The sequence below is a fragment of the Molossus molossus genome, unplaced genomic scaffold, assembly GCF_014108415.1.
Source record: "Molossus molossus isolate mMolMol1 unplaced genomic scaffold, mMolMol1.p scaffold_m16_p_13, whole genome shotgun sequence".
In the NCBI taxonomy this organism is placed as follows: Eukaryota; Metazoa; Chordata; class Mammalia; order Chiroptera; family Molossidae; genus Molossus; species Molossus molossus.
This window is the reverse complement of record NW_023425348.1, coordinates 20,228,421-20,244,513: the sequence shown is the minus strand read 5'-3', so window position 1 is coordinate 20,244,513 and position 16,093 is coordinate 20,228,421. Positions and strand designations below refer to the sequence as shown.

General features: G+C 38.0%; 1 protein-coding gene, 1 non-coding gene and 1 pseudogene across 2 annotated transcripts in view; all 3 read left to right on the top strand.

The window, feature by feature from the left end:
- CEP126 (centrosomal protein 126) overlaps positions 1–5,468 on the top strand; it is a 78,799-nt gene extending 73,331 nt beyond the window's left edge. The window contains exon 11 of the mRNA XM_036258719.1: positions 5,363–5,468. Coding sequence (XP_036114612.1) covers positions 5,363–5,425 — 63 coding nt within the window. The 3' untranslated portion in view covers positions 5,426–5,468. The remainder of the gene's footprint in view (positions 1–5,362) is intronic.
- Positions 5,469–6,724: 1,256 nt separating this feature from the next.
- Positions 6,725–7,226, top strand: LOC118627831 (annotated as a pseudogene).
- Positions 7,227–8,456: 1,230 nt separating this feature from the next.
- Positions 8,457–8,563, top strand: LOC118629112. Its single transcript, XR_004959361.1, has one exon. It is a non-coding gene; the product is annotated as a U6 spliceosomal RNA (small nuclear RNA).
- Positions 8,564–16,093: the final 7,530 nt, after the last annotated feature.

Genomic DNA, 16,093 nt, shown 5'->3' with positions numbered 1-16,093 from the left:
CATAACTTCAGGCTAAAAAAACCAGCAGGAACTGAGGCTCAGGGAAGCTAAGGTTGCTGGAGCCCCAGACAGTTCTTCTTAAAGGCCCACACACACACTCGGGCTCCCTCCCTCTAAGCTCAGAGGGGAGGCAGCTTGAGTGGTACCAGAGACATACAGGGAAGAACTGAGCTGTTTGGCATTGGAGAGGGGGCTTTTTCCTGGACAGGCGTTCTGGCAGAGGCTGATGTTCCTTTGGTTAGCCCTTCCCTGAGGTGGCAGACAGTCGCCATATCTGGGACTCCAGCAACCTGGCTCACACGGTTTGCCCCGCCCTGGTGATTCCCTGAGGCCCTGCCCTACCCAAGCTGTTTCCAAAGGATTTACCATAGGATTGGCCTGTCTTGGATCTGCTTCAGAGTTTCCTAAAATCTCTCAAACAAGCAGCATCTGGTCTCAGGGAGCCCCGTACCTCTCGTTAAGTGGCCCCAGGCCTGGCACTAGAAGCAGCCAGCCCTGGTTCACCACTTGGCTTTGCCTGGACACCTCTAAGCCCAGCACAAGAAGCAGCCATCTGCAGATCACTTTGTAGCTTGTGCTGGTGGCCCCAGATAGAACACAGGCAGTGGCTGACCTTGCCCCAGAGCCAGCATACCCAGTGGACATCTTCAGACCACATCAAAACACCACCACCCAACCACCTCCACAAGTGACACACTCAATGAGTGGACTCAGTCCATACCAGAGCCCTGATGAAGTAAGTCTTGCTCTGTGTGGTTGACCCCTACGCAGTTGATCTTCCAAGGTAGTCAGAGGCCAGTGGTCAGTGGGCACAGCCAGTCCTTGCAGCTGAACAACCTGAGTAAATCCTTCCCACTGATGTGCCAACAGCAATCAAGACCCAATTACAACAGAAGGGTGTACAGTCCACATTAGGGGTGCATCTCAAGGGCCCAGCTGGGGTGATCAGGGAGGCTGTGCCACTGAATCCTACAGGATACCTACAGCAGTAGGCCACCCTACAAAGCCTAGGAGATGTAGCAACTCTACCTAATACATAGAAACGGTCACAGGAAAGCAGCCAAAATGAGGAGACAAACATGTCCCAAATGAAATAACAAAACTTCAGAAAAAGAATTAAACAAAATGGAGAAAAGTAAGCAATCAGAGGCAGAGTTCAAAACACTGGTTATAAGGTTGCTCGAGGAACTTGGTGAGACATTCAAGGAACTTAGTGAGACTTTCAAGGAACTTAAGAAGACCTCTGAGGAACTTAGTGAGAACATCAGCAACATCAAAAAGGACCAGTCAGAAATGAAGGATGCAGTAACAAAAATAAAGAATAATTTATAGGGAATCAATAGTAGAGTAGGTAAAGCCAAGAAGCAAACCGAATCCAGAAAAATGAAGATAGTGTAAGGAGCCTCTGGGACAACTTCAAGCATGCTAACATTCACATCATAGGGGTGCCAGAAGGAGAAGAAAGAGAACAAGAAATTGAAAACGTACTGAAACAATAATGACAGAAAACTTCCCTAACTTGGTGAAGGAAATAGACATACAAATCCAGGAAGCACAGAGAGTCCCAAAAAAGATGAACCTAAAAAGGTCCACACCAAGAGACATCATCATCAAAATGCCAAAGGGTAAATACAAAGAATCTTAAAAGCAGCAAGAGAAAAGCAGTTATATACCGACAAAGGAGCTCCCATAAGACTGTCAGCTAATTTCTCAAAAGAAACTTTGCAGGACAGAAAGGAGTGGCAAGAGGTATTCAAGGTGATGAAAAGCAACAACCTACAACCAAGATTACTCTATCCTGTAAAGCCATCATTTAGAATTGATGGACACATCAAGAGTTTCCCAGACAAGAAAAAGTTAAAAGAGTTCACCACCACCAAACCAGTATTATATGAACTGTTGAAGAGTCTTCTTGAAGGAGAAGAACAACAAAAATATAAACAATAAAATGGCAATTAATACATGTCTATCAACAATGGAATCTACAAACAAAATGAGCAAGCAGAACAGAAATAGACTCCTAGATACAGAGAACTTTTTGTTGCTTGCCAGATGGGTGGAGGTTGGAGGGATAGGTGAAAAATATGAAGGAATTAAGAAGTACAAATTGGTTGTTAGACTAATGAACCTAAAAGGGAAGGGGGAGGGAGGGTAGGGTGAGATAAACCAAAAACTTCTATGCATATGTGCATAACCAATGGACATCGACAATAGTGTGGGGAAGGCAGGAGGGGGGGCGGGATTGGGGAGGAGCTGGACAATGAGGGGAGGAAAGGGAGACATCTGTAATACATTCAACAATAAAGATGAGCAAAAAAATATAAATAAATAAAAAAATTACCCCATCCCTCTCCACCATCAAAACTCATTTGCCACATCCTTCATGGGGATTTGAATATTTCATTCTTGTTTGCCCTTTTTTTCTGCTATATTTTTATTTTTGCTATTGTACTCTTCACTTGGATTTTTAAGTGTTGACATTTTTGCCACACTTTATCTGATAAATGATGAGTGGCTTATGGATGGAAGAATAGAATAGAAGCTACATACATACACACAAACATACATTTTAATGATGTTTAATTTGAAAGTAAATTAAAGACATAATGTCATTTCCCCTCTAAATACATAATCACAATACCATCATCACACCCAAGAAATTTAATATCGATGCAGTAGTAACTGATACTCCATATTCAAAGTTCCTTAGTTGTCAGAAAAATAATGTCTTTTGTGGCTATTTTATTTCTCTGATCCACCATCCAACCCAGGATCATTCACCACATGTGATTGTCATGTCTCTTAACCTAGAAAGTCTCTTCACTCTTTTTCATCATTCATGCATAATGACACTTTTGTAGAGTCCAGACCAGTTGTCTTGCTGAATATCCCATGATCTGGATTTGTCTGATTGTTTTCTCATTATTAAATTCATGTTAACATTTATGGTGGATATATAGTTTCAAAGTTTATATTTGATAGCGTTTTTGTTTTCTTTTTATCACCTAGGATTACTTATACCTATATTTTACCTTCAGATCTTCTGTTTAGCTGAATGTAATTTATTTTGAGTCCACAAAATATGTGCAAACTTTTCTAGTTATATTTAAAGCAGGAATACATAGGTACTTAGTGCCTCCTCTGGGAATAAAGTACATGGGCTTTAGATATATTTTGGTCATTTAAAACCTTCCAAAACTTGTTCCTAGATCCCACTGCATTGCAAATAAATAGAATTATTTAATATAAAAGTTCTCAAAAGCAAGATATAACCCTAATTCTAAACTTCTGTATGTATGACATAAGAGATCACTGAAACGGTATTGTATTTACCAGGACAGTGTGGTATAGCCTAGTTCTTCAATAGGGACATTTCTAAAAAAGATTTTCCTCTCTCCATACAATGGCAGAAATAACTGTTTGGGAGGATGTGTTGTTTTGGAGATGTTGCAGATAAGTCTTTTATTAATGTTTTTATTTTCTTTTACTTTCAGCTCTAATGTTTTCATATGAAGTTACAAAAATTTTGTTTTTAAAATATACCGCATCGTGTAATATATGCCTAGCTTTACAATTTACATGTATTGTGTAGTTAAATCAGGAACTGAATTTCTCAGCCTAGTGACATCATGCCTATTGGATTCCTACCATGGAAAAGTACTGTGCCAAATGGTTTGACATATATTCTGTTGTTTAATCTTCAAAACTAGGGACATCAAATAATTTCCTCAACTCAGAACTGTTCATTGGCAGAGCCAGCCAGGATTTACACTCTCCCCTCTTCCCCCCACCAAATTATGTTCTACCTTTTATAAGTCTTATTTCAATGATGACCCCATGATCCACCAAATTTCCCAGACAAAAATGTGTGTCTCATCCAGGCTTCTCATTCTCCCATAGCCCTAGACAATAAAAACTTCTAATTAACTTAATAAATGTATCTAAAATCCATCCACACCTTTCCATTCCTACTGATAGTGTTTTAGTTTAAGAATTCATCATGTCTTGCCCAGCTGGTGTGGCTCAGTGGTTGAGCGTCGATCCACGCACCAAGAGGTTACCAGTTCGATTCCCAGTCAGGGCACAGGCCCAGGTTGTGGGCCTGATCCCCAGTGGGGGCATGCGGGAGGCAGTGGATCGAAGTTTTTTCTCATAGATGTTTCAATTTCTCTTCTTTCCTCAATCTCTAAAATCAATAGAGGAAAAAAAATGTTTTTAAAGAATTAATCATGTCTCATCTGGACCATTTCAACAGCCTTCAGATTTGCTCTCTCCGATGTATCTTTCACACAATTGCTACCAGAGTAATTCTTTTTAAAACACAAATATGAACATTTTACTCTCCTGCTTTAACCCTAACCTCAGTGGTTACCCATTACCAAAAAGACAAAACTCCAGAGAACTGGATTCAAACCTTTCCACCCTCACATCCATTATTCTCATAATTCACACACTGTTGAGTACAGCTGATCTCCCTAGAACTCCTTCATGCTTCCAGGGCCCACCCTGCTCCCGCTGCCTCGCAGGAATTGCTCTCGTAAAAGCCTTTCTCTTACTTACTCTTTGAGAATTGACTTTACTGTCATCCCCTCTAGAAAAGCCTATTCAGCCCAGGCTTTGTCCTGTCCCAAATTTAGTATGTCCTCCTTTTGGCAACCATAGCAGCCTGTTTTATGTTGGTTATTTGGGGAAGGGGGGTGGATAGAAATTATTGTATTGGTCTCTTCACTAAACAGATATTGCCTAAATCTTACCATGTGCCAGGCACTCGCTAGTGCTGAGACTAGGAAAAGGAAAACACTTTCCTATCCTCAAGTAGTTTATATTCTAATAGAGATAATATGTAAACAATATAGTATAATAGGATTGCTGCAGGGCATCCTCAAGATACCTGCCATGATTTTTCAATGTAAAAACTGTAAATCTTAGAAGCAGAATTTTCATTTGGAATATTTTACTTACTTTAACCAAAATAAACTTAATGAATTTTTAACAATGACCTTTCCAAGCAGCTTCTTTAGCCCAATGTGTGTTGTTAAACCACTCTTAGGGTGTTATAGGAGTTTCAGATGCTTCCTATAGAAAATAAAATTATTAAAGTTTTGACCATTTACACATCAGATTATGATTTTTAAAAACTTCTTAAGCACATTTTACCAATAGCAAAGAGTGAAGGGTATGAATTATTATAATTAGTCAGATGCCTTATATAAAGTGGCATTCATTGTGTTGAGATTGATGCATATGTAGCATTTGAGAATTTAAATTATGAGCTTAATCTTATTAAAATCTAATCTATAAGGAGATCCACCTTAAAGTCTATAATACAACAGTAAAAGAATATTCTGAAATTATGTTACAGAACATACAGCCAAGAACCAGTCTGTCTCCTGACGTTGGATCCAGATTGCAGAGAAAATACTGATGAAATAAACAGTAACTATAAATGGAATCATTATTTTTGAGAATCTCCTATAAATATATCATATATTTATGCAATTTGTTAATGATTAAAACACTATAACCATAAAATAAAGGTAAATTATAACATGGATAACAGAGAAATTAACTAGTTTATATTTTTGCTACAAATTATACTTTATTGTGTATTTTATTGATAAATACATTTTTAATTAATGGAAGTACTTTATTATTTTTAATGAGCATGGTACTGGAAATAAATTCATTTCAAAAGAAAATGAAGGCTAATTTGTTATTCAGATTATGTATTAGGTACAATTGAGAAGCTTTGTTTTTCTGAATTTCCTAATAAATTCTATTAAATTTTTGTACAGTGGTATAAAAGTTTCTGATTAATAATATCCCTCATAAATAGTAGAGCTATTTTTTTAGGACTCGGAAGCATCTCCATATTTGGAGATGTTACCAAGTGGTCTTGTTCTCAATTCTGCATGTTCAGAAGTTATAGTTATCACTATATACAAGGGTGATTGCTGTAAAGAGCTGCCTACACTAACAAAGGTGAAGTATACTGAATGTGCCCTGGTTGGTTTGGCTCAGCAGTTAGAGCGACGGCCCACAGACCTGAGAGTCCTGGGTTTGGTTCCAGCTAAGAGCATGTACTTCGGTTGCAGTTTGTCCCCCGCCCCAGTTGGGTTTGCGTGGATGGCGACCACTTCTCACATCGATGTTTCTCTCTCTCTCCCTCCTGCTCTATCTGGAGATAAATGCAAAAATGTCCTTGGGTGAGAATAAAAAAATTAAATTAAAAATTTTAAAAAAATAAAGTATACTGAATGAAAACCAGAGCATGGTAAGGGGACAGAGAGTGATGGCAATACCATTTTATTTTATTTTAATTGATTTTTAGAGAGAGAAGAAAGGAGAGAGAGAAATATCATTGTGAGAGAGAAACATCCATTGGTTGCCTCCTGTCCATAGCCCCACCAGCAATCAAACCCGCAACCCTGTCATGTGCTGGACCAGGAATTAAATCAGCAACCTTTCTGAACTGGGCACAATGCCCAACCAACTGAGCCACACCAGCCAGGGTCATAGTACTATTTTAGATAGAGAAAGGCAGAGTATCAGAGAAGGTCTCTGAAAAGGTACATTTGAGCAAATATCTGCATGAATTGAAGTAAGAGAGCTAACCTTGGTGGCAGGAGGAGAACAACATTCTACACAGAGGGAACAAGTACAAAAGACCTTATACAGGAACATGCTTAGTGTGTTTAAAAAATAGAAAGGCTAGCTTCCTTTTCCAGTGTCGGCCCGGAGTGGTGAGGATCTCTTGAGTACGCTCGCAGAATGCCATCCAAGGGTCCTCTGCTATCTGTACAGGCCTTCAGATGCAAGAAGACAGCTCAGCTGTGACACTGCAAACGAGGCAACGGCCTCATCAAGGTGAGCAGGTGGCTCCTGGAGAAATCGAGCCATGCACGCTGCACTACAAGCTATTGGAACCCATTCTGTTTCTTGGGAAGGAGCGATTTGTTGGCGTGGACATCCGAGTCCTCATGAAGGTTGGTGGTCATGTAGCGCAGATGTATGCAATCCATCAGTCCATCTCCAAAGCCCTGGTAGTCAATTACCAGAAATATGTGGATGAAGTTTCCAAGAAGGAGATCAAAGACATCCTTATCCAGTATGACCAGCCCCTGCTGGTAGCTGATCCCGGTCACTGCAAATCCAACAAGTTTAGAGGTCCTGGTGCCCATCCTCGCTACCAGAAATCCTACCGATGTCTGAGGTCACCTTTATAATAAACAGTAGTCTGGGATTTAAGGTTTAAAGAAAAAGGAGAAGAAAAGAAATAGGCTAGCATGGCTAGTGAGCAGTGAGCAAGGCAAAATTTGTGGGAATGAGGTTACAGAGGTTGCCACCAACAAGCAGGATGATGTAGGGCTTGTAAACCATGGAGTAATGTGAAGGAATCCTTTGTGATTCTCTTAAAAGGATCACTCTGGTATCTGGAGAAAACACTTAGGGGAGGGAAAGATGGTGGTAAGTATTTAAGGAGCAGGATCAATTAAAGAGTTTTTGCAATAACCTAAATGAGAGAATTTTGTGGCTTGAATCCGGTTAGTAATGGTAGTGCTAATAAGAAGTGGTCAAAAAAAAAGCCTGGCTGGTGTGGCTCAGTGGTTGAGCATCAACCCATGCACCAAGAGGTCACCGATTCAATTTCTGCTCACGGCACATGCCCAAGTTGTGGGCCCAATCTCCAGTGGAGGGCATGCAGGAGGCAGCCAATCAATGTTCTCACTCATCGATCTTTCTATCTCCCTCACCCTTCCTCTCTCTCTAAAGTTAATAAAGAAAAAAAAAAATTGTAAAGTGGTCAGTTACAGAATATATTTAAATGCTTATGATGGATTGGATGTGAAATATAGAAGAAAGGGAATCAAGGATAATTTCAGCCTGAGTAGCTATGTGAATAATGGAACCATTTACTGAAATGAAGAATACGAGAGGAGAAGCAAGTTTGGGTCGAAAAATCAATTTTTTAGGTTTAAAATGCCTACGGAAGTAATTAAGCCCTGTAAATACCTTGATTTAGTCCACCGAAACCCATTTTAGATTTCTGACCTTAACTGTAAGCTAATACATTTGTATTGTTTTAAACCACTAATTTTGTGATAATTTGTTACAGCAACAATAGACAACTAATACACCATTTTACAAACTCGTGGGTTCTGGGGATTAGAGTGTGACCATGTTTGGGGGTCATTATTCTTTCTACCATAGCCCACCTTCTAGCCCCCCAAAGATACACATTCACCTCACATGCAAAATACATTCACCCCATCCCAATGTCCCCAAAACATCTCATTAGATTACAACATTAACTCAAAGTCAAAAATTTCATCTGAATCTCATCAGATCAAAAGTTCCAAATCTTATCATCTAAATTAGGTATAGGTGGGACACAATTCCACTCCATCTACCTGTGAAACTCAAAACCCAATTTACCTACTCAAAATACAACAAAAGTGCTCGCTTTGGCAGCACATATACTGGGGTTGGAAGGATACAGAGAAGATCAGCATGGCCCTTGCCCAAGGATGACATGCAAATTCGTGAAGCGTTTCATATTTAAAAAAAAAAAAAGAAAGAAAAGATACAACAAAAAAGTGGGCTAGACTCAGGAAGGAGGAGTGAAAACTGGTGGAAGAAATATCAAATACATAATATATGCAGATGACACCATTTTACTGGAAGAAAGTAATGGTGATTTTGAAACAACTTATGAATGTGAAAGAAGAAAGTGTGGAAAGTCAGAAAGTTGACTGTATTTGAAAATCAAGAGGACAAAAAAATCTGCCCTGGCCAGTTTGGCTCAGCGGTTAGAGCATCGGCCTGCAGACCAAAGAATTGCAGTTTTGATTCTGGTCAAGGGCACATGCCTCAGTTTCGTTTCAGTCCCCAGTCCTGGTCAGGGTCGTGCAGGAGGCAACCAATCGATTTCTCTCCCCACCCCCACCCCCCGCCCCAACACCACCACCACTTCTCTCAAAATCAGTAAAAGCATGTCCTTGGGTGAGGATTGAAAAAAGGAAATATGACAAATTGAAGCCGTTCTCCTTAGAGCACATCATGAGAAGGCAGGCTTCTTTGGAAAAGACATCATGCTGGGAAAGTAGAAGGCATCAGGCAGAGAGGAAGACCAAATATGAGATGGATTGACTCCATGAAAGAAGCCATGGGCCTGAGCCTACAGAAGCTGAGCTGGGCTGCTGCGGACAGGACACTGTGGATGTCACTCACTCACAAGGTCACCAGGAGTCAGAGCCTAGGCAACCCAAGTTCCACTCTCCACTTAGCTTCAGGACATAATTCACTAAGCATTCTGCCACTCTATAACAAGGATGCCCTTTCCTCAAGTTTTCAATAACATGTTTTTATTCTGAGTCTTTATTAGCAGCTCCTTTAATATTCCACATTTCTACCAGACGTCTGTTCATGATGATGTCTGTTATCATTCTCCAAACTGATAAGTTTTCTCTACCATACTCTTCACCTCCTTCTGAGTCCTCACTGACAGAGTCATTAACATCCTCAGTTCTTCTAATGTCTGTTCATGGCACTCTAGGCTTTTCCTACCTTGCCCCTAAAATTCCTTCAGCCTCTTCCCATTGCCATTTCCACATTTTTAGGTATTTATTACAGCCACACCCACATTTTCAGGTTAGAATTGCCCAAAAGAGGAAGGTGGAAGTGACCAGAAGCTATTATTCTTAGGTCACCATGGTCAGTCACACTGATAGACACGGAGGTGCCCAACAAGTCCCAGCTTATCTTCACTCTTCTTTCTACAGCATCTTCCAACTGTGGACACTGCTGAGCAACAGCAGCCCCAGCCCCTCATCAGGCACCAGGCTGCAGACCCACAGAGACAGCTTCTCCTCAGGAGAGTTTTCCCACATGAGGCAGTTTCCATAGATTCCCCCAAGTTCCCTCTTCCTGCTTCCACTTTGGCAGCTGGGCATGCTTGGATTATCAGATATTCCTGCAAGCTTCAACTTGCCTATCGACACCAGTTCTTCAAAAAGCCTGAATACTGTTTCTCTGATCTTCGCTAATGAGGCTAGATTTTGATCCCCTGCCCCCCTGTACTCTGGCCCTCCAATTCTCCCCTTCCAGAATTTTATTTGCCCAGCTCCTCACATATTTAGTAAAATGTCATTTCTGTAATAAATCTCTTAGTACCATAATTCTTATAATGGCTTTGTTTTCCTGACTGATACAGTCTGATAGAGGAGACGCACAGATAATCTGGCACTTGTAAATCAGTGTAAAAAGTGCTAACTTCACAAGCTATACAAATACATCCGAGATGAATGACATTCCAAAACCTAAAAAAAAGCTTCCGAGTGCACCAAATGAATATTGCTTCAGAAAATGAAAGGGAGGAAAGGACGTCCCCAGCCGAGATGACACGGAGTCTGGGAAGGGTGAGAGAGCTGGAGCAGGGAGCAGGGGCTAGTGTTCCACAGGTTTTCTTCTGAAGGAACCCTACCTGCATGCATTTGGATGTCATTTGTAAAATTTGTCAAATGACATTCCAATGAGATAAATAGGCCAAAGAGGTGTGCCATAATGTTTGTGAGACATCCCAAGAACCTCAAATAAAAACTCACCTTTATTTCCTTTTTTAAAAAAGGATTTATATTTATATGCTATCATAGATGGACTCAGCAGCATCCTGCAAGCCAAACCATTTTCACAGTTAATCATCCCTAATACCTTTTATGAGAATGTCTTTACAAAGAATGTTTTTACAAAGGATGGTTAAAAATAGTTAAGACCCAAAGTCAGACTAGGCCAGAAAAGCTTAACTAATAAACTGGTAAAGCAGGACAAGATTTGTATTTTACTAGTACTTTTACATTTTGACACTGTCCTTTTATGAAACTGTGGTTATGACGAGAATCCCTGTGCAATACTAGCTGTAACTCCTCCAGAAAGAGGTGTCAGAATTGTGGTAACTCCAAAGTGAGCTCATTAAAAGTGACAAAAGTAGAAAGACAAATGAAGAGTAAAGATTTCTTGTGAATTAAAGTGGAAGAGAATAGTATTTTTCATGCTATAAAAGTGAAGACCAAGAATGTGATAAAATACATATATAACATGTTTAAATAAAAAATAAAAATACAATCAGTTTTAAGTTTTAGGGAAAAAAGAATTCCCTTTCAAATTGATAAGTTAAGTTTAGAGGAAATCAAAGAAAGCATCACTTTCCTTAATGAATATAATTCTAAAACTCATTACAAGTGAAAATAATCTCTTCGGCAAAAGATATAAAAAAAAAAACAAAAAAGTTTAGATACATTTGTGAGAGGCAGAGCTTCTAATAACTGATAATGAAAATTTAGACAAGTTTATCTTTAAAACCAGAATCAGGGAGGATTACTTGCTTACAAGAAGAGAACATGAAAACATATTTGGATACTTGAACTACCTAAGCATGTGTCCTGGAAATGTTTTAAGTAGATGTTTTAATTAAAGTATAACATCTATAAAGGGTGAATAAATAATATGCACATATAACTCAATACAATTTTATGAAGCTGACACACCTGTGTAACCACCATCCAGATTAAGACAGGGAATATTACTAGCATCTCAAAAGTATCACACATTACACCCCAAAGATAATTGCTATTCTGACTTCCACCACAAGAGATTTGATTGTCCACTTTGGTCCTTTATATAAGTAAAATCATAGTGGAAAAAATACATAATAATAAAATAAAATAGGCATCAGAGAAGATTACTCTGACCTCATTTTAAATCTATGTTGGCAATAAAATGCACCAACGCCAACCAATAAAAGAAAAACTTAGGGCCTACTTTTTAAACCCTGTTAGTTTGAACCAGAATGGCAATGCCTGTGTTACTGTGACCACTGACACTTGTAGAACTACACTGTGTACACATGTAAATAAAAATGTGTGTAAACACACTTGTGTATATATATATTTTTTATTTATCTTCATTGTTGAAATGTTACAGATGTCCCTTCTTTTACTCCCCATTGACACCCTCTTCCCCTTCCCGCCTCCCAACACTTGTATATATTTTGATACATTATTCCATGTACTATATTTTCTCAATGTTATGTAACTTTATCTTTTTCAATAAAAATAATTATTTAAATATATAACTAAATATAACTTGGTTTTTATATCTCTGTACATTTTCATATAAAAAATTACAAAATGTTTATTTCCCTGTTTTCTTTGACATTGAAAAAACTGGCTCTCATTATTCACAATACCTGCACTGATTTGTTTAACCCTATACACAATGGAAAGTACTTTCACAACTGCTCACTCAAACACCTATGAGAAACAAATTTACCAACTAAAGTAGAGTTTATGCCATTCTTTTTGTCTTAGTGTAAGAAAGGGATGAAAGAACAAGGGTGATGTAGTCCTGCATTTCTAAAGTGTGTATCATTCCCAAGGTCAGGGGATATACTATGGAAACTTCAATTACCCTCCAAAATTTTCTTTCTCTTTCTTTTTTGCCAAAGCCTAACTCTTCTCTCACCATCAGCAAATCAAAACAGTCAGTCTTTGGTTTTCTTTGGAGGTTGATAGCTGCTTTTTAGTGGTATGTATGGAAGGAGAGAGTGGAAGGACCAATGGAAAGATTAGGTAGAAAATTATCTCATTACATCATCTGTTCATAGCACTTTAATTTGCTATTTATTTAATATTTAATAAATACATTTATTAAATATGTATTTTAAGCACTATGTGACAGGCACTACCACAGCTAGAGAAGCAAAAATAACATCCTCTGCCTTCCAGTAGCTCAGTTTCTTGGGGGGAAGAGACATAAGTAATCAACTGTAATAGGGCTAAACTTGGCCCCAAAGGAGTGGGATAGAGAAAGCATTTACGTGCACTTATTTCTGCTTGGGAAAGTCAGGGCATTGGGGCTTGAGGTATAAGTTGGGTTCACCAGACAGAAAGAAGCACAAACAATATTCCAGGAAGGGAGAACAGTATGTGCAAGACAATACAAGTAATTTAGCATGACTTCAGCTCATGTTGCAAGTTGAGTAGTGGCTGGATATGAGGTTGAAAAGGCAGACATAAGCCAAAAACACATGAATAACTGCCTTATATTATCATGGTTTTCTTCTTACTAAATTTTAGAACATATTTTATTTTATTTATTTATGTTTTAATATGTTTTTATTTATTTTTTTAGAGAGAGAGAGGGAGAGAAAGAAACATCCCTTGATCAACCGCCTCCTGCACACCCGCTACTGGGGATGGAGCCTGAAACCCAGACATGTGCCCTGACGGGGAATTAACCAGGACCTCTCAGTCCCTGGGATGACACTCAATTCACTGAGCCACACCAGCGGGGCAATTTTAGAATATATTTTAATTCTTCAATATATCACGAATTTGGTGTGTGTCACGTAGTAGGTCCTCAAATAACATTAAATTAACAGTCCAACTTGTTTCTAAGTGTGATTTTATGTCTATCATAATCAGTTGTAAAACTAGTTCAATATATATTAAGCTATTATGTCTGATATTTTTTTAAAAAACTAATGTAATATACTGCCCTCTAGTGGTCATAAAACAGTGGCGTCGTCTATCACAGTTAATGCCATTAGCTTTAATAATACTGGTTGTTTCTATAATGCTGCAGATATCTTTTCGAGATAATGATTTTGTTTCCTTCAGAATACTCAGATTGGAATTGCTGGATCATATTATCTATTTTTTTAAATAACATTTGTCATTGATTTTTTTTTTTTTTTTTTTAGAGAGAGGAAGGGGGAGAGAGAGAGAGAGAAAAAACATTGATGTGAGAGAGAAACATCCATCAGTTGCTTCCCACACGCACCCCCCAACCCTTGCCAACTGAGAATAGAACCCACCATGTTGTGGTGTACCGGACAATGCTCCAACCAAATGAGCCACACCAGCAAGGGCTAATAGTTCTAGTTTTAATTTTTTTAAGGAATTTGAAAGTTGCTTGGATGTTAACTAAACTTCTTGTGGTAATCATTTTGCAATATATACATACATCAAATTATTATGTTGTACACCTAAAAACATGTCAATTGTATCTCAATTTTTAAAATATATTTTCATTGATTTTAGAGAGGAAAGGAGAGGGAGAGAGACATAGAAACATCAACCATAAATCAAACCAGTGACCTGGTGCATGGGACAACTCTCAATCCACTGAGCCACACCAACCAGGCTCTCAATTTTTTAAATGATGTTTACAATCAATAAGATAGCTTCACTCACTAATAGCTTGCAACCAGTGGTCTCTGACAACACTTGTTTTCTTTTAAAATATTGTTTTATATTTATATATGAATATATGTATATATTATATATATGTATATTTCACATAGACTATGGTTCATGATATAATTCATTCTGATATGATATAAGTTGGTTAAGATTAATAATACAAATAATATAAATAAAATTCCCCATTGAAACACCAATCAGAAAGAATATATGTACCCCCATGTTTGCAGCAGCACTATTTACAATAGCTAAAATCTGGAAACAGCCCAAATGTCCATCAGTAGACGAATGGATAGAAAAGCAGTGGTACATATACACAATGGAGTACTATGCAGCTGTAAGAAAGAAAGATCTCTTATCCTTTGAGACGACATAAAGAGACCTGGAAAGTATTATCCTAAGCGAAACAAGCCAAACAGAGAAAGACAAGTATCATATGATCTCACTTGTTTGTGGAATATAATGAACATAACAGTCTGAGTAACGAGGTAGTCCCAGAGACATGGAAGTGGGGTACAGACTGACAATCCCCAGAAGAGGGGGCGGTGGGGGAGAGATAAACCACAGAACTTATATGCATGTATGCATGGACAATGGACATGGACAACAAGCTGGGGACAGGGCGGGGAGGGTTGGGGAGAGGGAATCGGAGAAACATCTGTAACAAAAATAAATTAATTAATTAAAAAGTAAATAAATAAAATTCTCCAATCACTAATACAAATAATTAAACAGAGTAAATATATTATTTTTCTGATTTATATACATTTCACATTATCTCAAACAAGTGTCTACTATAAAACTCTACTGTTACTCTTCAGAGTTAAATACTGAATGTCTTCAAGGATAACAAGACAATTATGTGTAATAAAGATTATTGTTATAATAGGAATTTTAATAAAGCACTCTACATGATTATAGAAAATTTGTTAAATGCATTCACATGACAACCATTACAGAACCATTAAAATCATGTTTTTAAAGACTAATGAAATAGAGAAATAGCAATGATTCATTGCTAGTGAAAGAAGAGAGTTATGAGGCTGCAGGTTTAGTGTCTTAACTATGAGAGTAAACAGAGAAAACAAGAAATTAATGTAACAAAATACTAACAGTAGTGGTTTCTCAGTAGTAAGATTTCAGGGGATTTTCATTATTTCTTAATAAGTTTTTCTATATTTTTCATACTTCATGCATTTTTTTATCAGATAAGTCCAAAAAATTAAGCACATATGAGACTGTCTTCTTTGATAAAAGCATACACATGAGAGGAGAAAGAACACTCCTCAAAGTTAGCCTTTCCAGATTTCCTAGGACAGATTTTCCATGATGGAGGTTTGGGTTATGCTTGCCACCGAAGAATTTTCCAGGGCGTTCTTTACACAATATATTTCTAAAAGGTGCTCCTGTACCTTCAGAATCAGAAGATGAGTAACTAAGCATAAACTTGCTTTAATTTCCCTATATATGAATATCAGTGAAAAACTTCCCAAGAATTTTCTTTGGAATGATTATATCAGCCTGACTTTTGTTCCAGTGGTTGGTGCTTTTGAAAACAAAGTATAATAAAATACTATTAGAGGCCCTGGCCAGATAGCTAAGTTAGTTAGAGCGTCGTCCTAATATGCCAAGGATGCGGGTTTGATCTCTGATCAGGGCACATACAAGAGTAACTGATGAATGCATAAATAAGTGGAACAACAAATCGATATTTCTCTCTCTCTCTGTCTCTCCCCCCCGCCAAATCATTCAATTAAAAAAATAAGACACTATTAAAATATTGTACTATAAAATGGTAAACTAGTTAAGCAAAAATATAACATTAAAGTGTT